At 34.2% G+C, this 26,928-nt stretch overlaps 1 protein-coding gene across 9 annotated transcripts in view; it reads left to right on the top strand.

Moving 5' to 3' along the window:
- Positions 1-26,928, top strand: part of Lnpk (lunapark, ER junction formation factor) — a 64,623-nt gene that overhangs the window by 26,668 nt on the left and 11,027 nt on the right. For 5 of the 9 annotated variants that reach the window (XM_006500145.4, XM_006500147.4, XM_006500146.4 and 2 more), the window contains 7 exons: positions 1,690-1,730; positions 4,733-4,816; positions 4,902-4,953; positions 15,290-15,487; positions 20,810-20,915; positions 22,215-22,285; positions 22,990-23,160. In XM_006500145.4, the coding sequence (XP_006500208.1) occupies positions 1,690-1,730; positions 4,733-4,816; positions 4,902-4,953; positions 15,290-15,487; positions 20,810-20,915; positions 22,215-22,285; positions 22,990-23,160 (723 nt within the window). Of the gene's footprint in view, positions 1-896; positions 1,331-1,689; positions 1,731-4,732; positions 4,817-4,901; positions 4,954-15,289; positions 15,488-20,809; positions 20,916-22,214; positions 22,286-22,989; positions 23,161-24,616; positions 24,700-26,928 lie in introns of those variants that run through there. The other 4 variants (XM_030252057.1, XM_030252058.1, NM_001110209.1 and 1 more) reach the window with 2 other exon arrangements.

Raw genomic sequence — 26,928 nt, 5'->3', positions numbered from 1 at the left:
ATATGTTTCTTTTTATTTTCACTGTACAAGTGTAGTCTACTGAACTCTTGTGTACCTATGATTGACTTAAATAGTTATCAACTCATGGTCTCTCTTAATTTTATTTTGCCTTCACCTTCTTCACTGCCTATTATTTTGAGGTATATTTTAGAGAAATAAAAATACAAATATAATATATTATCATACTTAGACATGAATAAAATATTAATATAAAATATCAAGTTTCTAGTAGTTTTATAAGTACTACTTGATTTAAAGATTTTTTGCTTCAGTATATAAGTAAGGTTTTATGAATAGATGGCCTTTAAAGTATGTATGCTCCTTGCATATAATCTCACTTCTGTCCTGTTTAGAATATGTGCTCTAGCACAAATAACCACTTATTTTCAGACACTTTCACACTTTGCCTTTCTCTACTTATTTGGTAGAGCCTATTCTGTTTAAATATAATTACATGCTTAATTTCTAACAAACACTATTTGAATATACTTTTTTTCACTTAAAACAGCTTTATTTATTATACATGTATGTATGTGCCTGCATGTGTTTATATATCACATGTATGTACAGATGTCTGTGAAGGTTAGAAGAGGGCATTGGATCTCTGGACCTTGAGTTACAAGTGGTTGTGTTGTGCCCAATACAGGTGCTGGGAACCAAACTCTGATCCAGTGCACATGTGGAGGCAAGATAACAACTTGCAGGAGTTACTTCTTGTTTTTGCTAATTAAGTATTTCTACAGGAAAAAAATAGAAACAATATATTTGTAAAAGGATCTTTTTTTGTTAAGGAATTATTTAATGTATGTTTTGCCTTCATATATGTATGTGCACCATGAATATCTGGTGCCTGTGGAGATCAGAAGAGGGTATCAGATTCCCTGGAACTGCGATAAAGGATGGTGGGGAGCCATCATGTGGGTGCTGGGAATTGAAGCTGAGTTCTGTGCAAGAGCAACAAGTGCCCTTAATCTCTGAGCCATCTCTCTAAACCTTCCTTTTTTCTTTTTCTCTAAAATTATTTATTTTTATCTAAAAAATTATTTTGGGGGACAGAATTTCAGCCTGTAGCCCTGACATCTAGTAATTGTTATATAGATTAGGTTGGACTTGAACTCACAGGAATCTTTCTGTCTGTGATTCTTCCCGGGATTAAATGTGCAGCATCATATCTGGCTTAACGGATATCCTTTGACATGATTGTTCATGTTCCATTCTGCTAACTTAAATAAGTATGTACATTTTAGAAATCCTTAAATTTGAAAAGCTACTGATAATACTTTGGAAGTCTCTTCTCAGGTATAATAAAGATTTTCAAAAGTCTATTAAAGTAAGTGATATACTTCTTATAAACAAAGAATATTTTTATTATTAGTATATACAAGGAGATTTGGTATTTGTAAATTAATGAGAATGAAATGTTAAAAGAAAAGAAAAAGTATTGATTCTGAAAAAAATATTAAGAATTATGTTTATATAAAGTCCATTTAAATTTTTTCTGAATCTTGAACTGTATAATACAGGAAGAATATGAGATGTATGGGTAAACATAAAGATAATTTTTATCTCTACATATGGGATAAATTTAGAGAAATTCTGAACATTTTTTGGTGTTTGCTTCACATATAATATTTATGATGATTCTTATATTTAGGCATTTTAATATTTGATTTAAATCTTGTTTTCTAGATGAAGCATTGGATGATTTAAAATCCCAGAAGAAAAAGATAGTAAGTTAAATTTTATTTAAAGTTAATTTATATGAATCAGTTAAGAATTGGGTAATTAGGCTGGAGAGATGGCTCAGCGGTTAAGAGCACTGACTGCTCTTCCAGAGGTCCTGAGTTTAATTCCCAGCAACCACATGGTGGCTCACAAACATCTGTAATGGGATCTGATGCCCTCTTCTGGTGTGTCTGAAAAGAGCAATAATGTACTCATCATATATATAAAATAAATAAAATCAAAAAAAAAAGAAAGAAAAAGAAAAAAAAGGAAAGAAAAGGGTAATTAATGCTTATATATTATACCTTAGTGATTCTCCAAGGAACCCTTTTTGACAGTATTTTAATGTTGAAATTAAATTATGATTTTCTTAAGTTAATATACAGGAAAAAGTAGTTTAGGTGTGTGGATTTTTGAATTCTGAGAATTTATGTTAATTGGAAGTCAAGAAGCAAGTAAATAATTCACATTGGAGAACTGAATGAGGCATGGAGGGTTAGAGCCTAGATTGTGTTAGAGCCCCACGGAAGAAACATGCGAGAGAAAGAGAGAGGGGGGGAGAGAGGGGGGGGGAGGAAGAGGGGAAGGAGAGAGAGGAAGGAGAGAGAGATTAGTGTGAGGTTGGCATCTAAAGTTTGTAACAAGTGAATTGATCTTGGTGTTTGTCTTAATGATTTTACATATTTTCTTAGTATTAAAGTATGGAAATGGTCGTAGTTGCTGATAGTATGATATTAAGTAGAAACTCATAAAATGAAATTTAATCAAGTATATATGGGCAGTTTTCTGTACTTTTGCCTAGAGTGTAATAAATTGTCTTAGTTTTCTGTTGATGTGACAGGGTAATCAACTTAAACTGAGGACAATTTATTTTGGTTTCTGGCTTTCAAGGTTTTAGCCCTTGGTCACTTGCCTGTGGTGGCACAGTATCTCATGACAGAGGTGCATATTGTATGAAAATAATTTTAGATAAATTGAAAAACATAAAGGAGAATGGGACTGGATTTATTAGTGTTTAAATTTAATCTTATTTAAGATAAATAAATGAAACACAGACACACAGGTGATTGTTTCCTGATCTGTCAGGAATAAAGTTGTTGAAATAGCATTTTGACTTTGAGTTTTCTGTTAAAGATTATAGTTGTATCTAATTTTAAAAAATTTTTAAAACCTTTTTATCTTTTAAAACCTTTCCCTACATATGTTCATTATTTATTATGTTCCATAGGATCACTTTGTACAAGTATATATTATATGTTGAGCACGTTCCATCTCATACTCCCTATGGTCCTTGCTTCCATTACTTCCCTTCGTTCCCATAGACAGTTCCACTTTCTCTTCTTGTCATGTATAGGGTTTTGTGTGTGTGCCAAATTTAGGAATCACATAATAGGAGAAAATGTACAATGTTTTTCGGAGACTGACTTAATTTTCTTATTATGCCAATCATAAACCTAGCAATAGATTTTATCTGTAGTTATGCTGATCGAATCAGTAGCTACTTGTCACATTTGACTATTTACATTTTCATTATTTATAGTGAAATAGAACTGTAAACTTAATTTCTAGGTCACAAAGCAACATTTTAAGTGTTTATTTACCATATTCATCTTAGTAACTTTACTGTGCCGATGTAGAAGCATTTCTGTCATTACTGAGAGCTCTGTTGCATAATATAGGTCTAAAAGTCTAGTGAGAGAGTCAATTATTTAATATTTCATGATGTTGATTCGGGGATGTATTTCATGATACTCTTTCTTTACCTCCATTCCTAATTTTTCACTAGCCCAAAATAAATTTTACGTAAGAAAATTGTTCATCTTGAGAATTTATTATAACTTTGAAATAACTAGTAAAATATTTTTGTTTTACTAAATTGTGATTTATAAATCATTCCTCTAAGGACTTAAATTTTTATGTTTAATGGGCAGTCTATTAACTATAATTGTGGCAAGGCATTTCTTTTAAAACTATGCTTTAACTAAGTAAATGTGATGTGAGCTGCTTATTAAGATAAGTGTCTTGGAATGAATAGGACAAATAACAAATATAACTGGTTATTGGTCACCAAGAAGGAAAGGGTCATGCTCCAGTTTTTCCAAAAGCATTTTATATTGCACACTAATTATTTGTCATAACTGACTGTCTTGTACTAAAATTTTGCTTTTTCTGATATTGGACCATAACTATTGAACTATTTACTAGTGATTCCTTACTTTTAAAACTGCACCCCCATATTAGGCTTACAAAGTGCTATAACAATGAAGCTTTTAATTACAGTCTCTAGCGTGAGCATAGATAGAACTTAGTAAAAACTTTACTTAAATTCCGTGATTGGTTTTTCTTCTTCTTCTAAAGATGTTTGAATCTAAGTAAGAAAAGAGGATGGGGGGAAGGTTTGTTTTTGAGTCACTTGAGCAAATTCCATGGCTGTTCCCTCAGCTAGAGTTTTCACCATGTTTGCAGCAAGCTAATTGCTTCTGCTAATAAATAATCTAAAATCGATGCTGACAGCAGTTAATTGGCACAGAGATTTTATTTTGTAAAGCTCTTGGCTAACGACCTTCTTAAATTAATAGCATTAAGTGCTGTGAGGAAATAAATCTGAGGAATTGCCTGTCATTTGCTTGTCATGTCTAATAACTTCCAATAATGATGGCTGATAGATTTTTGCACATTCCATTATTGAAGTTGGTGCATGTAATTATTCTCCTCATTATATGTAAACAATTAGTGATATTTGGTATTTCCTTGCAGAAAAGCTGTTAAAATGCAAGTAACATATTAGAAGTTAGACACTATTTTAAAAGCTTAGATTTTTATTATTTGATTGCAGGAAAATCTTTCGATTTAGATACATTTGCTAGATATAAGTACAAAAAGGAAGGAGTGACTTTATCTTCCTTAATTCTAAGATTGATACTTTAATACCTTTTGAATAAGATTTATAAAAAATTAATAGTATATGTTTCAAAATTTGACAATTAATGGAAATTTTTGTTTGTAGCTTGAAGAAGTCATGGAAAAAGAAACTTATAAGACAGCTAAGTTAATTCTTGAAAGGTTTGATCCAGACTCAAAGAAAGCAAAGGTAAAACTGATAACACTATTTTTCCATTACAACTTATCCATTGTAATAGGCTACTGTATAATTTAAACATTATTGTAATTGACAGGAGTTTGAGCCGCCATCTGCTGGAGCAGCTGTAACTGCAAAGCCAGGACAAGGTAAATAACTTTGTAGAAACTGCTGCTGCTGTTGGAAAGATCCGTATTTATCCAAGTGAGTTTACAAGTGTGTGTTGGTGGTGTGTAAAAGTTAAATGCTTTTATGTTAATGTATTTTTGGTAATCTGACATATTACTTAGGGTAGATAACACTAATTTTATTTTGTTTTTGTTTTGTGGGAATATGTTGATAAGTTGGAATATTGAATAAGATTAAAGTATATAGTTGGTTTTAATCTGAAAATGTAAGTATTTTCACCTATATTTTACAAGATTTCACCTTGTAAATAATAATAATCTTTGAAATATCTTATTAATATCTTCATTTTTATGATTTCCTTCTGGAGAATGAAGGTTTTTGCAAAGGCTAAATTTTTTTCTAAAAGAACACATTTACTTAATAAAAAAGTAAAATAATTTAAAAATGAGAAAAAAGAAAACTGAATTTCATATAACAGCAAATTTTTGAAGTATTGCGTACCATATAATCATCAAGTATTAAGTATTATGTAAATTTTCAAGTCATTTTATTTTAATTTATTATTATTGTGTGTGTCATGTACCAAGGCTTTCATGTCAGAGGACAGCTCTGGAGTTGACTCAGTCCTTCTCCTTTGATGTGGGTCACAGGGATTGAACGCAGGCTCTCAGACTTAGGAAGGAAGTGCCTTCACCTAGTGAGTTACTTCATCTGCTTCTAGAAGTCATTTTAAATGCTGACATAAAATATCTCTTAAAGTAGATGTGGAAGATATTTTGAGTTTGCATTAGCTTTTAATTTTTGTATTTTTGTTTTCACTTGAATCTGGTAAGTTTTTTTTAGGTTTTGTGGCCTTGAAGAATATCAAATACATAGAAAACTGCAGTTCTCATTCTTGCAAAGGCTGATTTAAAGTTACACTAGCATTTATAGCTTTGAGAAGGTAATCTTTTCTAAATATCCACAAGGACTGTGCAGATTAAATGAGTCACAGTTTTACGTTTTCTAATTGATATTGCTGAGTGAGACGAATTTATTCTCTTGGACTTTATAACTAGGATTTTGGGTTAGAGAAATATTAACTTGTTCTAATTTTCTTTTCTTTTCTTTTTTTTTAAAATTGCTCTTTTGGTAAAAGTTCATATACCATTAAAGTAATATATATATGTATGTATATATATATGTGTGTGTGTGTGTGTTTCTTGTGAAATTCCCATTTCATAATCAGTATAGTTTTTAAATCTGTTAAGCAATCATAGAAAAACTTCTGTTATATGTGAAACATTTAAAAAAATTTATTTATGTTTTACTTACATGTACACCTGCATGCCAGAAGAGGGCTTCAGATCCCATTACAGATGGTTGTGAGCCATCATATGTTTACTGGGAATTGAACTCAGGACCTCTGGAAGATAAGACAGTGTTCTTAACTGCTGAGCCATTTCTCCAGTCCCAAACAATTTTGTGTATATAGTACTAATTCTTAAAAGATAATAAATTCATAGAAGCAGAGTGTGAAATTGTTTCCCAAGATATAGGGTTTAAGAGAGCAATAGGGAGGTATTGGTCAAAGGACACAGAATTGTAGTTATAAAGGTGAATAAGATGCCTGGACAGTACAGTATGGTGACTAGAGTTAGCAATGCTGTATTGTGTACTTGAAACTTAGAAAGACTGGGTTTTATGTATTCTCTCCACAGACAGAAGAACTGGTATAATGGATATGGCTAATTAGCTTGACTGTAGGAATCATTTAATAGTGTGTTAAGAAATCTTTTGAATAAGTAATACTGCTGGCCAATATGTTTTGTAATGTGCTACTTATAGGAAGCTGGGGTTATTAATTTAAAAAACATTCTTAGGTATTTTATCATTTAGTTAAAATAAGTTATTTTGAGAATTTTTAAAAAAAGATTTATTGATTATTATACATAAGTACACTGTAGCTGATGTCAGACACACCAGAAGAGGGTGTCAAGTCTCATTACAAGTGGTTGTGAGCTACCATGTGGTTGCTGGGATTTGAACTCAGGACCTTCGGAAGAGCAGTCAGTGCTCTTACCCGCTGAGCCATCTCACCAGGCCTATTTTGAGAATTTAAGTGTTACTTAGACACTTTGAAGAACCAAATGAAAATTTTCTTCTGACACCAAATCATAATTATAGAAAAATTGCTGATATTTTCATTTGCTTTGGATACTTGTGCTGCTTCTAGATAGTCTTAGAGAGAATTCATATTTAATTCTAATATGATCACTTATTTGAGTACACACATTGAAGGAGTACACAGGCCAGAGGAGGCAGTGGGTAAAGCAGTTGCTGCCAAGCATGATGTCCTAAGTTCCATCCCTAGGATCCGCATGTTGGAAAGAGAGCTGACTTCTGCTAGTTGTCCTCTGACTGCCACATGTGCACCATGGCATACAAATCCCTTCACCTCAAATTAATAAAGACATTAAAATGGTACTGAATGCTTAATAGGCAGATACCTTAGTGAATAAAGGCATCAGTGTATCATTTTTTAACCTTAAAATATTAACTGTGTATGTGGAGGGGGATGCTGTTGTGTGTGCAGCTGTGCGTGTATGTGGAGGCCAGAGGACACTCATGCTGTCATATTCTTTAGGTGGCATTTACTTTGTGTTAAGAGACAGGGTCTCTCAGCCTCTCCGAGTGGGCTAGGTTGGTGGCTAACAAGCTCCAGAGATCCTGTCTCTGCCTTCCCAGCACTGGAACTCCACGCCTGTGTTTTCATCTTGTGGGTCCTGGGGATTGAACCTGAGCAACACACATTTTACTGCTCTACTTTTTTCCCAGTCCCACCCCCTTCAAAAATTTTAGAACTTAAAATATAGTATTTCTTTTGGGTATATTGTAGGATATCTTATTCTTAGCATATAATTACTGTTTTCGATTTTTTTCTTACATTTAAAAAGTTCTAGAGTTCTGTTTGTTCTGTTTGTTCTTGTCCCAAGTTTCTTCTGCTACCACAGCAAGAAGGTATGCTTATAGCTATACGATACATTACCCTTTTCTATTCTATGATCCCATTTGAGTCTTATGCTATGTTTAGTTGTCTTTTCTCCTTAGACTTCTTTTAATTGTAATGGTTTCTGGATTTTCTTCCTTTCTTCCTTTCTTCCTTCCTTCCTTCCTTTCTTTCTTTCTTTCTTTCTTTCTTTCTTTCTTTCTTTCTTTCTTTCTTTCTTTCTTTCTTTTTTTCTTTCTTTCTCTCTCTCTCTCTCTCTTCCTTCCTTTCTTTTTCTTTTTCTTTTTCTTTTTTTCTTTTTCTTTTTCTTTTTCTTTTTCTTTTTCTTTTGATACCTTGAAGGATCTTCCCCTAATATTTTTTTGGTAAGGAATTTTTATTGTCTGATCTTTTTGATATGAAGGAATAGCATAAAAAGTAAAAAAAGTAGGGATCTGTGTGTATACATATTAAATAGAACTATTTGCTGCCTAGATGCTTGTATTATCATGGAATAGAAGATGGAAAGATTTTTGTCTCATATTAAAAAGCAATAAAGCTTGGATGGAAATGTAAAATGAAATTTGCCACCATTCACATTCCTGGCAACTCTCTGTATCATGTAAAAATGTGTGTTTGAGAATGGTGAAAAATGAAATTTCTTTCAAGAGATTGATTATACAGGACTAAATTTTTTTAAGGACTAACCTTTTTAATTTTCAAGATCTTGAAGTACAGGGTTATATTTAATTCTAATGTACTGTCTTAGTTATGATAAAACACCATAACCAAAAGCAAGTCGAGAAGGAAAGTGTTTGTTTATTTGCCTTACACTTCCATATCACTGTTCATCAAAGTTAGAACAGGAACTCAAACAGGGCCAGAGCCTGGAGGCAGAAACTGATGCAGAGGCCATGGAGGGGTGATGTTTTATTGGTTTGCCCATTATGGCTTGCTCAGATTGCTTTCTTATAGAACTCAAGACCACCAGCCCAGGGGTAGCACCACCCACAATGGGCTGGGCCCTTCTCCATCAGTAACCAATTATGAAAAAAATATGCCCTATAGGTTTGCCCACAGCTTGATCTTATGGAGGCATTTTTCTCAGTTGAGGTTCCCTTTAAAATGACTTCAGTTTGAATCAAGTAGACATAAATCTGTCCAGCACATGTACTAATATCTATTTCTCTTTCAACAAATGTTTACTGAATGTCTGATGGGGATACAATAGTAAACAAAAAGTACAGTCTCTTTGTTCCCCATGTAATAAAGAGGTAGACAGTAAATTAGTATTGGTAGAATTAAATAAAGGTTGATAAGTAGCAAATGCCTACAGTCACAGAATATAGATTTAAGAGAAAAGCACATAGATACCTTCCACCCTGTTTGGGGGGAGGCAGATTTAGGGCTTTGTTTGTTTGTTTACTTGGTTTTTTATTTATAAGGCTTTATTTAAACCTGCTACATATATCTTAATATAGATAGCAGAAACATTTCTGTCTCCATGTGTTTTTCAGTATTCATCTCAAGCACTTCAAATCTTGTCTATATTGTATCACTGAGTTTAATCAATCCCAGTTGTCTTAGACTCTAGTATACTTTGTTAGTTCTATGCTTATGACATTATGTATAGTAGTATATTGTGTTTTTGCTTCCCACTGTGGGCAATCCAAAATCTCTTTCATAGTGCTAATCACAGTATCTTAGCCTTAGAGATTACTTTTATTTTTTCTTTTTCTTTTTTCGAGACAGAGTTTCTCTGTATTGTATAGCCCTGGCTGTCCTGGAACTCACTTTTTAGACCAGGCTGGCCTTGAACTCAGAAATCCACTGGCCTCTGCCTCCCAAGTGCTGGGATTAAAGGCATGTGACACTAATATGTTGATTGACAAAAGTTAATGGGAACTTCTTTTTCTTTAGAATTTCTAAATTTTGTTTAAATTTTTCAAAATAATTACCAAATGAGGCATTGATTAGTTATAAAGTGTAAGTTGTTCAGAGTTGACTTAAAAAACAAATCAGACTAGAAATAAGACATCAACATGAGAAAAAAGTAAATGTTAAGATAAATATCATACAGAACAGAACGCACATGTAATTTGAAGTGCCAGAGCAAATGGCGAGTGAGGTAAGAGTCTCCTAAGGTTAGTCTGAGGTTTTCAGTGCAGTGAGCAAACACCAGGTGAGCTGATTTGTAATTCTAGTTCCAATTTTATAAGGCCTAGGAATGTTGTTGTAGGTGTTGGGGGCATTATTCTATTTATCATGCATGTGAGTTGAGTAATGGGGAGTTGGAAATTTTAAATGGAAATGTAGGAAGAAAATAGATCATTTTCATAGATCTTTATTAAGCTTATACTCTTTGCCCGTTACCTTATCATATCTTGAAGGAATAAGGTTGTAGTTCCTACTTAAGTGCTCTTCATTGAAAGGAGTATACTACACACATATAAATAGTTGGTATACTTAGGACCACAGTAGAAGGTAGAAACAAATCACAATAATTTTCAATGAGAACAGATGTGAGAAAGTACTTTTCAGGTGATAGAATATAAAAAACCTGTGCCTTGAAGGACTGCTAATATGCTTCTTTCTGCGCGTTCATGTCGTCTTGTTGATTTGGAAGGCCTTGTTTGCTTAGTGTCCTCTATACCTTCTGCCTCTGTATCCTCCTCCTCTTCTGTGGGAGTTCCCTGATCCCTAAGGGGAGGGATTTGATGGACAGATCCTGGTTAGGGCTGAATGTTTCAAGTCTCTTGGCTGACTTTAGGTTTCTGTATTTGTTCCCATTTGCTATAGGAGGAAACTTTTCTGATGATGGCTGATCAAGGTACTAGGTATAGCAGAATGTTATTAGAAGTCATTTTATCGCTGTGTTCTCTAGTAGAGCAGTAGTATTTGGTTTCTCCCCGGGTCCTTGGGCTATCTAGTCTTAGATTCTTGGTCACCCAAGCAGAGTTGGATGTGGGTTTCATCTTGTGGAGTGGGCCTTAAGTCAAATCAGATATTGGTTGATTATTTCCTTAAGCTTTGCCCCACCATTGTACAATCATCTTGCAGGCAGGACACCATTGTAAATCAAGGGTTTGTAAGCTGGGTTCATGTTTACATTTTTCCGTTGGTAGCATGTGTAGTACCTTCCTGTACCAAAGGGGATAGCATGTAGGGGTAAAGGTTCTATGTAGGCACCAGCTGGGACTGTTCATCGCCCACTGAGTTATGTAGGTACTGTCTTCAGCAATAGGGCCTCACCATTAGTTTGTAGAGAACAACTTACAGTGTTGGCAACAGCCTGCGTTGTTTGGGGGTTCCCATGGGACCCATTTGGCCAAGAAGCTTCCGGTACTGGAAGCTTCATTTAGTGACAAGAGATGTCCAGTTGGGGCTTTGTTTCTTCCATTATTTGATGATTCATTTATATATCCTTCATATATTTGTATATTTATATATCCTTCATATATTTGTATATTTTAGGAACCTTCTACTATATTAGGCTTCCATATTATACCTCAAATGGTCCTTCAGTTTAGATGTCTCTCCTCATATTCCCTCCCTTGTCCAGCCTTCTCCCGCCTCTCCCCCCAACCCACTTGATCTTCCTGTTCTAGGTCTCCCATCCATCTATAATTATTCTATTTCCTTTTCTTAGGAGGAATCTAGCTGTCCCCCTTGTCCCTTACTCTCTACCTAACCTCTGTGGTTCTACAGATTATAGCTTGGTTATAATTGATTCAACAGCTTTGTCTTTCTTGGGTTACCTCACTCAGGATAATTTTTTTTCCTAATTCTACCCATTTACCTGGGAATTTCATCATTTCATTTTTTTTTTTTTAAAACAGCCGAGTAGTATTCCATATTGTAAATGCACCACATTTTCTTTATCTATTCATCTGTTGAGGGGCATCTAGGTTTTTTTCCAACTTCTGGCTATTATGAACAGAGGAGCAATGAACATGGTTGAACAACTGTCTGTGGAAGAATGAGTATTTTGGGTATATCTCAAGAGTGCTATAGCTGGATCTTGAGGTAGATGGACTCCCATCTTCCTGAGCAACTTTGCCACACTGATTTTTAGAGTGGCTGTACAAGTTTGCAGTCTCACCATGAATGGACAAGTGTTCCTCTTACTTCATATCCTTGCTTGCATGAGCTGGGATTTATTTTATTGCTCCTAGCCATTGTGATTGGTGTAAGATGAAATCTAAATCAAGAAAACTGTTTTTTAAGCTTGGAGATTGGATAGAACAGAGAACAAAGCTGAGATATATAAATCAATTATGATATCATCTAGTATAACTATGAGAAGAGGGTATGCACCAAACAGTTATGGCAACATGTGGATAAAGAGGAGACTAGAGCAGTGGTTCTCAACCTATGGGTTTCAACCCCCTTTGGAGGTGAATGACACTTTTATAGGAGTCACATATTAGATAGATTGCATATCAGATATTTACATTACAGTTCATCACAGTAGCAAAATTACAGCTATGAAGAAACAAAATGAAAATAATTTTATGGTTGGGGTTTACTGCAAAATGAGGAACTGTGTTAAAGGGTCACAGCATTAGAAAGGTGAGAACCACTGGATTAGAGAGAGAGCTCAAGGGTAGGTTGATGTACTTTGATGGTGATTAAATTTGGAAAGTAGAGGACAGGAGGAGTCATCAGTAAATCACCCCAATTATTTACCAAGACTCTTGAGAGGCATTATAAACATAATGCTTGGTAATATAGTGCTTTAGATGTGCCACCCTTTCCATGAGAGAATCAGCAAGCAACTATGTGCTTGCACAGTCTCTTCTCCAGTTGCTAAGGAGATAACTCTGTGAATAGTCTATAGCTTCCAGATGCTGGGAGTTGTTATTCAAGTTACTATTGAAGATGCCTTGGTCAGTTTTGAAAAATAAAAATAAGTTACAGTTATTTTTATTATAGAATATTCATATCAAGAATTATTAACAATGCAGATCTTATTGTTTGCACTTAGATTTTCACTAAAGAAACTCATAAATAACTTGAGAAGTATTTAATATGTAAATTAATGTTCGTATTTTATTATTTTATTTAATATGAGTGATTGCCTGCATGTTTATCTTGTGCCACGTGCATGCCTGGTGCTAGGAGAGGACAGAAGAGCATCAGATCCCCTGGATCTGGAGTTGCAGACCATTGTAAGCATGGGTGCTGGGAACCAAACTCAGGTTCTGTGGTAGAACCAGCACTGCTCTAAACTGTGGGAAAGCCATCTCTCCAGTATCCCTAATATCTGTACTTAAAAAAAATGTTTAAGGTCTCAAGAGATGGCTAGTAATGAGAAGCACTTGTTCTTACAGAGGACCTAGGCTCTGTTCCCAGCATCACTTACATGGTAGCTCACAACCATTTCTAACTCCAGTTCCAGGGGATCTGATGAGGATACCAGACATGCACATAGCAGACCTACATACATGACTGCCAAACACTTAAATATAAAATAAGTAACTTAAAAATATTTTTATTCTATGTATACAAGGGCTTTGTTTTTTTCTAATTTTTTCTATTTGTGTAAGTGTGCTACATGCCTTCCTGGGCCTGTGGAGTTGAAGTTAAAGTACTCTGCAAGGGCATCAAATATATTAATTGCTAAGCCATCTTTTCATTCCCTGAAAAAAGTAATCACCTTGTAAACTAGATTACTTAAGACTGCTTACATTATTCTTTTAGTTTCCCTTTTCTAGTATTAGGGACTGAATCCAGGGCTCTGCAAGTTCTTGACAAATGTTTCACTACTTAACTATAGCCTCATTCCTTGCTTATTTTGTTGTATTTTTTTTTACCCTGGGTCTCCCCTTGTAGCCTAGGCTACGTAATGAATAAGTGAGATAAGAGATGCCATTGATTTAGAAAAGGCAAAATGCATATGAAAATAAACAATGGAGCTAAAAGAAGATGCTCCAATGTATAGTAAGGACACATGCTCCACTATGTTCATAGCAGCCTTATTTATAATAGCCAGAAACTGGAAAGAACCCAGATGTCCCTCAACAGAGGAATGGATACAGAAAATGTGGTACATTTATACAATGGAGTACTACTCAGCTATTAAAAACAATGAATTTATGAAATTCTTAGGCAAATGGATGGATCTGGAGGATATCATCCTGAGTGATGTAACCCAATCACAAAAGAACACACATGATATACACTCACTGATAAGTGGATATTAGCCCAGAAGCTCAGACTACTCAAGATACAGTTTGCAAAACAAATGAAACTCAAGAAGAAGGAAGACCAAAAAGTGTGGATACTTCAGTCCTTCTTAGAAGGGGGAACAAAATACCCGTGGAAGGAGTTACAGAGACAAAGTGTGAAGCAGAGACTGAAGGAATGACCATCCAGAGACTGCCCTACCTGGGGATCTATCCCATAAACAACCACCAAACCCAGACATTATTGCAGATGCCATCAAGAGCTTGCTGACAAGAGCCTAATATAGCTGTCTCCTGAGAGGCTCTGCCAGTGCCTGAAAAATACAGAAGTGGATGCTCACAGTCATACATTGGACTGAGCACAGGGTCCCCAATGAAGGAGCTAGAGAAAGTATCCAAGGAGCTGAAGTGGTTTGCAGCCCCATAAGAGGAACAATAATATGAACTAGCCAGTATCCCCAGAGCTCCCAGGGACTAAACCACCAAAGAAAACACATGGTGGAACTCATGGCTCTAGCTGCATAGGTAGCAGAGGATGGCCTAGTTGGTAATCAATGGGAGGAGAGGCCCTTGGTTCTATGAAGGTTCTATGTCCCAGTATAGGGGAATGCTAGGGCCAAGAAGCAGGAGTGGGTGGGTTGGTGAGCAGGGGGAGGGTAGAAGGGATGGGGGTTTTCAGAGGGGAAACTAGGAAAGGGGACAACATTTGAAATGTAAATAAAGAAAATATCTAATTAAAAAAAAGCAATGGGTAGCAAAGTAGTGAAGTCAAGTTTTCAATAGCATTTTTATGACTACTTGGATTATTTTATTATTCCAGAATATTTATGATATATTCCCTCACTAAAATTACTATTTTTAGTTTTGAAAGCAAATCTGTTTAAAGTTTCACTAATTCTGATGTTTCCTTTTTTGTATCGTAGGAAGGCTTATTATTAAAAGATGTGACACATAACTGGGTGGCGATGTTATTATATTGAATTTATTTTTAAAATGTTAGTAGATAGACAAATCAAATTTTGTTGTATAAACATACAGTTGAATTATGTGTTTATAAAAAGAGTTCTCTATGTAGAGTTCCATTATAAGTGGTTAAATGCAGTGTCTTTTGTTGCCACAAAATTTTAGCCAACATCATTTGTGGTCGTGGCTAATATGGTGTATTGGACATTAAGTCTAAAATATGCTTATTATTCTCAGAGATTCGTCAGCGAACTGCAGCTCAAAGAAACCTTTCCCCAGCACCAGCAAGCTCTAGTCAGGGTCCTCCTCCACAAGGTCCAGTGTCTCCTGGGCCAGCGAAGGACGCTTCAGCTCCTGGGGGACCGCCAGAAAGAACTGTTGCTCCAGCCTTGCCCAGGCGCCTTGGATCCCCTGCTACTTCAGTTCCTGGAATGGGTAAACAGAGCACTTAATGTTATTTACAGTTTATATTGTTTTCTCTGGTTACCAATAAAATGGGCCATTTTCAGACAGTATGGAAATGGCATTTCATTTGGAAATAGCAGAGCAGTTATCTGATTAAGCAGGAGTTCCATATTCAATTAGCTATAACTCTTTACAGCTGGCACCTTGTGATACCAAAACCTATTTCTTGAGCTCATTTAACTGTTATGGCTTCTTTGTTTAAATGGCAATAAAACTTTGTAGCATTCTGTAGTCTACAGTGTAGCATTATCTTTTTATATTCAATTCTTAGAATGGCTCCAGATTTATATATGGTAGGGATAGAGGGGAACGCTTTAGGAAGTACTTATATTCCTTGCTAATTCCTCATATAGACAGTAAAACATGACAATTACCATATTTCAGGAAAATATTCAAGCATTGTGGTGCCTGATATTACTTTTGTAAATAAGAGCTAGTAGATTCTTTTCCTTCTAAGTCATGGAACTGTAGTAGTATTCTTTGATTAGGCTCCTTTAAGTTCTACCAGGAGTGTGATAGATCTGTAGATTTTATTCAGGGGTATAACATACTTTGTATTTTTCTTTTTTTTAATGTGTGATTGGGGGCATGGAAATCCACTCACTGCTTTAGCAGGTGGCATTATTTATTGTATTTCCCCATGTCAGATTATTAAATAAGAGTAAGCTATATTTATGGTATTTAATTCTAATTCAGGTACTGTAGTATTTCATGACTGACTGTTATATAACTAGAGTTTATAATGATTTGAGACCAGATACTACTTTAATCAGGTGGATAATTTATGTAAATTAAAAAAAACCTAGTGTTACTTATGGTAGATTCTTGTATTCCTTTAAAAACTCAACTGAGATTATAGAAGACTAGGAAACTATTGATTTACACATTAAAAGAACTGACTACAAATGAAATACATAAAAATTTTACAGCACTTAAGATGATTTTAGTAATACCTCAAAATTTTATGTATAAATAGTCATATATTTTGTGAAATTGAGACAGTTAAATGGATTTGAAATAATTAATTTGAGATACCTATAACTTGTAAATTCAAGTTTTGGTTGTTTAATGTAAGAACTTTGGGTAAGAGTCTTTTAACTCACATGCAACTTGAGCACTCCCATAGCTGTAAGGACTGCGTTATAGCACAGGGCTGTACAAGCAGCTGGAGTTTAATAAAGCATGTTTTGCCCAAGTTTTTAATTAGATTCTATGAAAATACTGTTTATATTGTACATTGCCAAAAAATGTGAAGGAGTTAAATAATTTATCATAGAGAAGATTAATAGTTCATTTTTCTGTTTTAATATATTTGTAAGAGAATCAATTTAATTTATATGATCACAGTGCTCCCATATGCTTGAAAATTAATAACCAGCAGGTACTTGATAATTTGCCAAATTGTAAGAATGCCCCGTGTTCCCACGATAATTCCTTTTGATGGTTATTTACTGTTGCCCACGCAGCATGAGTATTAAGATATACTATTTTTAACGTTACCAGGTTATTTAACCAAGTTATTACCAAGTTGCAGAAAACTTAAAATACTTAAAAACTTAAAAAGCCTTAATAAAGGCTTTTATGTGCCCAGATTGCTTTGTGGACATGTTCAGTTTTAATATGTACAAGACTGAAATACTCCAGCAAGTTGATGTAAATGCTTTTAACATCTAACTGGGAATGTAGCTCAGTGGTAGAATGTTTGCTTACATCCTCTGTTAACTGTATACATATTTTTTATAGTTTTTATTTATTTTTATTTAGCTAAGTATTTTCTAATTTCTGTTTTGATTTGCTTTGCATACTGAGTTATTTAGATATAACTTAATCCTAAATGTTTGGTTGAGTGTTTAGCTGTTTTCTGTTGCTGATCCTAATCCTTTAATCAGAAAATGGATGCTGTTTTGAAACTGATTAAATGTATTGAAACCTGTTTTATGACCCATTACACAGTATCTTTGTAACTGCTTTCTGTCTGCTTGAGTAAACATGTATTTATTTATTCCTGTTGGGCAGAGCAGGTATGAAAGTCCATTAAGTAAAGCTGGGAGTAGTGAGTGTTCAAGTCTTTTCTTTTTTCCTAATTTTATGCAGATCAAATTACTGATAGAAAAATGTTAAAACTGTCAACTATAATTTTAGATTTGTCTTTTTCTTAAATTTATTAAATTTTTGTTAGTTTTGTTTTGTGTTGGAAGCTTTGTACGATGCACTTAAGTGCTTGGTATGTTGTTCTTTAATGAAAAACAGTCACATCTATTCATTTATGTGTGGGTGTGCATGGGTGTGTGCATGGGTATGGAGGTTAGAGGACAACATGAGGGCTTAGGTTCTCTCTACCATGTGGGCTCCAGAGATTGAATTCGGGCTATCAGGCTTGAGGGTAGGCACCTCTGTCTACTGAGCCATCATGCTGGCCCCTTGTTCTTGATAAGTTGATGCTTTTGTCATGGTGAACTTTGTAGTCATTCAAGTTTTCCTATACTTAGTGTTAGCAGATTTATATATTTTCTGTAATTTTTAACTTAAATTTATTTATTTTTCCTGTTTTCATTTAAAAAGTTATACAGAGCGTTTAATGAACAGTTGCTTTTTTTTTTTTCAGTCAGACAGACAGTTTCATCATAGGAGTGTCTGAAATTTGATGCAATGATTATGTGTGAGTTTGAGTTTAAATGTTCTCTATGAAGTAAACTCATTGGTCCTATGTGTGTGCTATCCTGTCCCTCATTTTCTCTATCCCTTTGAGCTGAAATTGTTTGACTACATTTAACCTTTTCACTGCCATATTGCTGCTAACACTTTTTTGACACGTGATTTTAGTGGTTGTACTGAAGTTAAGTAAATCTCTGTAGTCACAGTTGTTCAACTGATATGCCATCTCGCATACAGTTTTAAAGATCTGACAATAATATACTTATATTTTTCTTCTCTTGGCCTTGATGTTATTTATTTAGCATTATTTTTTAAAAAAGTTTATTGGGGTTTCAGATATTGCTGGGGATATTACTTTTATACTTTTCACTTTTTACACTTAGTCTGCTACTTTTCATTTCCTTTTTGCTTTTATTTTTACATTTTATTACTATACATATTATAAATCTCCCTTTAATTTTTTTCTTTAATCAGTTATACAGTCTTACTATGTAAATTTCACTGGCTTGGAACTTGTTATGTAAGCCATAGTTAACCATGCTTCTGCCTCCCAAGTGCTGGGATCAAATGTGCTCACTCCAAGCTCTGCCGTATATATTTGTGCACCTAGCTCCCGCGAGGACAGAAGGGAGGCATTAGATGCTGTGAGCCTGGAGTTAGAGATGGTGGTGAGCCTTTGTGTGGGACCTTGCAGGAACCACCAAAGCTAACAGGAGTTAACCGACACCAAGATCTGCTGCAGCCCAAGTCTTTTATATTTTTAATCTATTGTCACTTTCTTTGGTCTTAAGGACTTCTAAAAATCATTCCCATACTGTTGTTTGACCAATGATAAATTTTTGTGTTTTGAACATCTGAGAAAAGACCTCATTTTGCATTGCCTTCATTTAAAAAAGACATTTTTGCTGGATATATATTCTAGTCTGACAGCTTTCATTTTCAAGATGTCAATGATAAGTTTCATTTTAGTTTGCACCTGATGAAAGTTGGCTGTCATTCTTATTTCCTTTCCTCTATAATGCACCTTTTGGCCTTCTTTTAAGCAGTTTGCTCATTTTGGGAGGGTGGGGTGCAAAATTATGTCTTGTGTTTGGGATTTGTTAAGATTCTTTGCTAACTGGTTTTAAAACTTTCAAATTTGGAAAAATATGTATTTCTTAATTGTGTATATATTTTTCTTTAGATAACTGTTTATTTGAATATTTGATATTATTCTACAACTTACTGATCTCCTCTGCCCCCTTAATTTTTGGTCTTTTTCTATTTTAATTTATATGGTTTCTATTGCTATGTCTTCAAGTACACAAATATATATAATTATAATTATATTATTAATTATTAATAACATGTTATATTACATATTTAATAATGTCTAAATACTTGTTTATCCCATCTGTTGATTTTTTTTTTTAAACCCTACATACTGTTGCGTTCATGTTTGAAATTTAGTTTTGGTATTTTAGTTTTTTCTCCATGTCTTTATTTAGCATACCTAGTCTTTTCACTAAATTCTCAAACATGTCAAGTTAGATATAATAAGTGTTTTAGGACTTTTGCCTGCCAATTCAGTCATATCTGAAACAATTTTTATTTTTTTCTTACTATAGTATTTTTGTTTCTTTGTTTACATGGCTAGTATTTTTTGAATGCCAGACATTGCAAATTTTACAATACAATACAAGAGGTATATTTCTCTTCTTCCTCTCCTCTTCCTCTTCCTCTTCCTCCTCCTTCTCTTCCTCCTCCTCCTCCTTCTTCTTCTTCCTCCTCATCTTCAAGCTTTTCTTCTTTAACTCTTGGAAATAGGCAATCATTCTGTAAATATTGTTTCCTTTAATTTTTTTGAAAGACAATTTTCTCTTCTCAGTTTCCTCAGATGCATGGCTGTAATCTACTGAGTGATAGTCCCTCTGGAGGGGTTTCTCCTTTTCTTTCCTCCACATTGACCTCCTTCTCTGTCACTGTCTTGTGAATTGAGCTTCATTGTCTTCTCCAGAATTCCGGTGCTATCTTCTCAACTCTAGGGACAGCTACCGCTCCTCTGGGTTTAGCCTTTTACCTCTGCTTACAAATTGTAAGAAAAGGCTGGGAGCAGCAATTGGGATGTAAAATAAATAAACGTGAAATTAATGGAGGAAAAAAATACCCAAAGCAAAACAAAACAAAAAAGACTGAAACAGTTGCAAGGGCTTATCTTGGTTTTTAGTTTGTAAGTGAAATTTAACCTATATTGCCTGACACACATGTTGTTAATTCTTCATACACTTCATATATTTCTCATAGTCTTTTGGGAAGATAAACCTGATCTGTTTCTCTGAGTCCAAAGTGGAAGTCTTCAAATTCGTATCATAGGCTTTTAGGAGTAGGCTATTTTAAAATTTAGTTAGTACAGAACCCAACATAGTTTCATACCCTAATGAATCATGTTGGTTGTTTTGGTGTAGTACATATGTAGTAGATTTTTATAGTATGGTAGGTTTAATGAATATTTAATATTGTACAGAGATTTATAAGAGTATTTTGTTGCTTTGTTAAAATCTTTTAAATGTTCTAACAATCTTAGACCACTTTGGAAGTTGAATTAAATCTTGTGTATCTTCTACATACAGGTTTCACGTGTTTTTATTTATTTGCTAGGCCTTCACCCTCCAGGTCCACCTTTAGCAAGACCCATTCTCCCCCGAGAACGAGGTGCTCTGGATAGAATTGTTGAATACTTAGTTGGTGATGGTCCACAGAACAGGTAATGCTATGCTAGTAGTTAAAGGAATATGAGAAAACATTGGACAATGGATGTGTGTGTGTGTGTGTGTGTGTGTGTGTGATGTTTGGTTTGTATTTGTACGTTTTAATTCTGCTATCATATTAGAGAAATTGAATTATTTGTTCAAATTATTATATGAAGTAAATTTTTATATGAATCACTGTTGTTGGTAGTGATGGAAATTCTTCCAATAATAATGAAGACAATTTGCATTATTTAGCTCTTGCTGTTTTTCAAATGTTTCTCAGATTATTATATTATTTGTTCCTTACTATAATTCTGGGAGTGTGCAGAGCATTTGTCATTATGTAGACTTTCAAAAAAATTCATGAGAACATATTTGACAACTTTACTAGCTGTTATCAGTTTCATAAAGGGACTATAGTTTAATGTTTATATGAGTTGTATATTCAAAACAGAATGAATGATTTTATTAAGCTAAGAATCTCTTAAGTTCTGATTAGAGAACAGAAAATGAGACCAATACGTACGTGTTACTGATAAGTGAGAAACACACAGGAGCCATATCGTATAAAATTTTACTATTGGTCCCAATTATACAGAGTTAAATGTATTTTCTGTAAGATTCTTTAGGACTTTTTTTTTAATTTTTAATTTTTTAAAACATTTGTTATAAATCTCTAAGAAGACCCCATTATTTCCAGTCTTATCTAATCACAAATTTGGAAGCCATTATCCCCAGGAATAAATCATTGAGAAAACTGTTGCTGAACTTAAAATTTTCTCTTTTTTTTTAATATTTTATATTGTGTGTATGTGAATGCAGGAGCCAGAGGCATGAGTCCACTGGAGCTGTAGTACAGGTGGTTGTGAGATGCTTGGTGTGGGTGCTGGGAATTAAACTCAAGTCCTCTGGAAGAGCAGCGCATGCTATGATCTTAACTGCTAAGCATTTCTCAAGTCCTCAGACTAAACTTGTTTCTGTGAACTTAGGATATATTCAGCTGTTCCTTAGTTTATTTTTAATATCATCTATACGGTAGACAGATGTCTATATGTATACATGCATATATACACCTATTTTTGTGTGTGTACTTTATGCTTTATGCCCTGCGTTTATTTTATTTTTAAGTACTTATTAGGTGCTGGGAAAGAACTCAGGATCTTGCACATGCTAAGCAAGCACCTCCCAACTCTTAAACTACCTTCCATACTGGTTGTTAATGATTTGGTAACATTCCTTTATTATAGCACAGCCGAGTGGCGTCTCTGGTGAGCTCTATCTGTAACTGGAGTCTTATTTTCTCTGTGGTGTAGGTACGCCCTCATATGTCAGCAGTGTTTTTCTCACAATGGCATGGCTTTGAAGGAAGAATTTGAATATATTGGTAAGGACTTATGGATAGTTAGGTAAACATTTTACTCTGAAATGTATCATTCTTGTCCATCCTGTGTAATGTCACTTTATTTTAGGTACTGCCTGTACATACTGGCCAGGTACATTGTCTCCTTATTTAATACTAAAACAAAGCAGAAAAGATAACTCAAGTTCTTTCTTATAATGCACAGCCTCCAGGCCAGCTATTCTCAGATGTTGTTCTATCTACAGGGAGTCTGAATTAATTATTGGGGGTGGGATCTAAGCATTAGCATTTACAGTTGAGGTCATCAATTATTTTCACATGCAGCTGTTATAAATGATCACATGATAAATTTTGCTTCAGAAATTTAGCATACTACATCTTCTTGAACAAGATTCTGGATTTCAAAATGTACACTTATTTTATTGATTAGAAATGCAAGTTCTGTCAATTACTTAAATAATTTTATATAATTTTGCTATTGTACTACTATTTAACTTTTTATACCCTTTCTACTTTAAAATCAATATTTACATTCTCATAGTAATTATGCAATATGCTTTAAAATTAATGTCGATTTGAATACTTTTTATATATAATAAGGTAACCAATTCATGTTAAAAATTTTAACTTGAATCTGGCTATTTATAAAAGTAATCTTGTGAGTTGTCTGATAAATTTTTGAAATTTGGTTGACTTTTTTTTTTTCTTTAAAAAAAAATTCTATGCAGCTTTTCGATGTGCCTACTGTTTTTTCTTGAATCCTGCAAGAAAAACGAGACCTCAAGCTCCACGGCTTCCAGAGTTTAGTTTTGAGAAGAGGCAGGCAGTGGAAGGCTCAAGCTCAACTGGTCCCACGCTACTAGAAAGTGTGCCCTCAGCAGAAAGCCAGCTCATTGAAGGTATAAATATGTTAGCTAAAGTGTGTGTTTTGATAATGTGTGTAGCCGAATAATATAAGCACAGTATTTATTAAAGATGATAATGAATTCATGTATCAGATTCTTAAGCATGCACACGTACGTGTCAGCTATTGCTATGATGGCTTCTTCTGTGGTTGCTATGATGTGTTTCAGTTTTCAAATGCAGATCATGTTATGATCAGCAGCGTTTAGCACCAGTTGGTTAAGCATTGCCATTGGAATGAACTCTTGTATAGTTTGAGAGACTTGGCTAGTGATGCTTTTCTGGAATAATTTTGATGTATCTAACTCAAGCATTTTGAAGCAATTGTTGTAAGGACAAAATATTTAGAATATGTGTGGATAGAATACATGTGTGTCTACCACGCCATTTGTGAGAAATGACCAGAAAGCAGGTAACTTAGGAGTTGGAAAGTCATCTTTGCATGTTTTGGACAACTTGGTTAATAATACTGTGCTTCATTTGGATATTTTATTATTAGAGGCCCAGGACCATAACATTGCCTATGACAAAGGAGTCACTTTGTTGTGTAGAAGTAAGATTTATCAGAACTTGTAGTTTAGAATTCATTTTGCAACTCTATCTTAAGAATTCTTAAGGAAGTTTCATGAAAAAAATGGACAAGGTGAAGTAGAAAACTTCCAACTGTTTATTATTACTAATATTCACTCATTTTTTTTTGTTATTCAGTTCTAAATTATAAAAATGGCTAAAATTATGAGGTAGACCATAATATTTTGGTGCTCTACCTAGTGTATAAAAACATACTGGAAATTGACAAATTTAGTAGCAGTTATTATTTACATATGTTTGATTTATTTTCATAAAAGCATTTAATTGCTTTATCTGGATTATGTACACAATAAATAGAAATCACAAGGTTAGTTAGTATGAGATTCAAGTTTTTATTTTTTAACTATGAAGAATGACCCTGAAATATGTGTGGAATTGGGCTTGGCTTTTGGCTTACTAACAAGTATCAATGTGAACGTGAATACAGACAGCTATGACTGAGCCTGTGTACTTCCATCGCTGAGCGAATGCATCTTCATCTGGAAGTCTGCAGCATCAACTCCAAACAGTGTCAACCTTTCTCTTTTGCTTAAGTCATGCTCTGAGCTGCATGCTGACACATGCAAACCAGCTGCCTTGGCATTGCGGCCTCTTGGAATTGAGAATAAAGGATTTTATACTGAAGATGCCTAAAGGAAAAACTGAAGTCCGTTCCATGAGTAACCTTGCTTATGAAAGCTAAAGTTAATGCTTAAAAACCAATAGTATTTTTGGTTTGATTTTTTTTTTTCAAAGAGGAAAAAAAAGCCAACAAAATATAAATCTTGATAATGGGTCCTATTTTTTATTTCTTCTACTAAGATCAAGATGGATAGTTAGCAAACAACATACAGCTATACCTTTCCTTCTTATCTAATCTAGGAGGAACAATACCTCAGATGTCTCATTTTCTATCTGAAATCTCCGGAGTGAAGTCTAACTGGCTCAAAGTGAACCCCAGTAAGGTAATGTTAATAGGTGAAGACAAACTTGAATCAGGGTCTGATGACTCCACAGTACTGAAAGCTGAAGCAGTGATTCTTTTTTATTAAAGACGTTTTTACAGTAGTAATTTTTTCATACTTCTCTTTGGATTCATCAGAGTGGCTGGCCATCTTTTTTCTTTTTGGTTCTTCAGAAGACAGAAACTTTTCTCCAAGTCTCCTATTACACTATGATACAGTATCAGTCTAAAGCTGGATCCTATAGTAAATGCCGAGTATTTCTGATGAACAAGGGAGCTGCATTTATTTTCACACTGGTGTTACACCATGTAGTTAAATTGAGCTATTAAATAAGGCAGTGTATTTTCAGTCATCTATTTTGTGCTCATAGCCAATGTAGCTGGGAGATTAAAATTTTTATCTCTAAACTCATCAGTGTTGTAGAAGATTGAGAACTGGACCGACAATTCTGTTTTCGTTTTGTATCTTTAAACATATTGCAATAGCTTCTTGATAGCAGAAACTGTACAGATTGTTATTGGATTTACAGATACTCTGAAAAGATAACTTCCTTCTGAAATTTTCTTTCAACAGATATCAGCAAACATTTATATAAACAATCTAGAACTAAGACTTTCTCTTTCCAGTCTATGCCATGTGTCTTTGCAGTTAAGTTTGGTCTGGATTCTGATAAAGAATTTGCATTTAGGATAAGGTTTTTAAAATTTCTGAATCACATTTTAGAACAGCATGTGGAATCTTAACAAGTTTTTACCAGAGATTTAGAAAAAATTACTGTTAATCCTTGAATTTTTTAAAAATTCTAGAATTGTACATCCAGATACTTTGATAACAGATAACAGAAACACAAGAAACTAGGGAAATTAATTGCTTTATCTAAAACTGTACTAGGTATGGCATACCAAAAGGACTTGCTTTCTTTTAAATTCTTTATTTCCTTTTATGATTAAATGATAACATATAATACATAATTCATAAATACATAAAAATTAACTCTGCTAACTGACATTAAAATGGTTGATTGATTTTTTTTTCCTCCCCCTCAAAACTGGGGTCAGCAAGATGACCTAGTGAGTAAAAGTACTTGTCATGAAAGTTGGATAACCTGAGTGTGAATCCTGTGAGTCTACAGAAAGGCAGAAAGAGGCTCCACAGTGTTGGCCTCTGGCTTTTACAGGCATGCTGTGTCACGTGCACCTCCCCACACTATTAATAATGATGATAAATAAAATGCTTTCCAAAATACTATGCTATTCAAATGAATAACATCCTATTCATAGCTGTAATCAGAGCAAGGAGGTATGCATTCTTGCATAAGTTTAGTGATTCTTTTTTGCTATGTTTGAAACAATATTGTTTCCATTTCTCAGTTGTGTTTGTTTGGAGCTCATGTAATTGCGTTAGTTAAAATTAGCTTATATCCATAGGATAATATGAAAATTCATGGCATCTATTCAGGATTGGCAGAAATTGTTAAGTAGGCTAATATAATATTTGCCTGATAATCTGATATCTGTTTTTTTCTTATATGCAAAATACTGTTACTATTAGGTTATATTGGATGAATAAGAATTCTGTTTTCAGTATTTATCTTATGCTCTAGGAAATTGTACTGTTTGATAATGAAGATTTCATTGGCTCCTGTTTATATATTAGTCTCCTCACCAAAGCTTCAATCTTTATGTTGAACTTTCTGAATAGTATATTGTTGTAGTTTGTTTTAGACAGATATAATTTTATCTTTTGACTCATTTTTTAAACATTTTCAGATGATGTTTAGTTTTAGGTTATTCATTGCTTTGCAATGAACCTTTTTGTTTTAATTTATTCTTCTGTCATATAGTATATCATGACCACAACCTCCCAGTCCCTCAGCGCCTCAGTTCTCCCCACACCCACTGCTCCTCCTCCTCCGACTCCCTCTAGAAAAGAGCAGGCCTCACAATGATAATGATTGAACATAGCATAGCAAGTTGTAGTAAGACTAGGTATATACCTTCATATCAAGGCTGGATGAGGCAACCCATCCAGGAAAAAAGGTCTCAAGAGCAGACAAAAGAGTCAGAGACACCCTCACTCTCATTGTTAGGAGTCCATCAAGACCCCCAAGCTAAACAACCACAGCATGTAAGCAGAGGGCCTTGCATACAAACACATGCAAGCTCTGTGGTTACTGCTTCAGTCTGTGTGAACTCTTTTGAGTCCTGCTTAGTTGATTCTGTGGGCCAT

Source organism: Mus musculus, chromosome 2 (genome assembly GCF_000001635.26).
Source record: "Mus musculus strain C57BL/6J chromosome 2, GRCm38.p6 C57BL/6J".
Classification (NCBI taxonomy): Eukaryota; Metazoa; Chordata; class Mammalia; order Rodentia; family Muridae; genus Mus; species Mus musculus.
The sequence above is the reverse complement of the archived record's forward strand: the minus strand, read 5'-3'. Positions and strand labels throughout refer to the sequence as shown.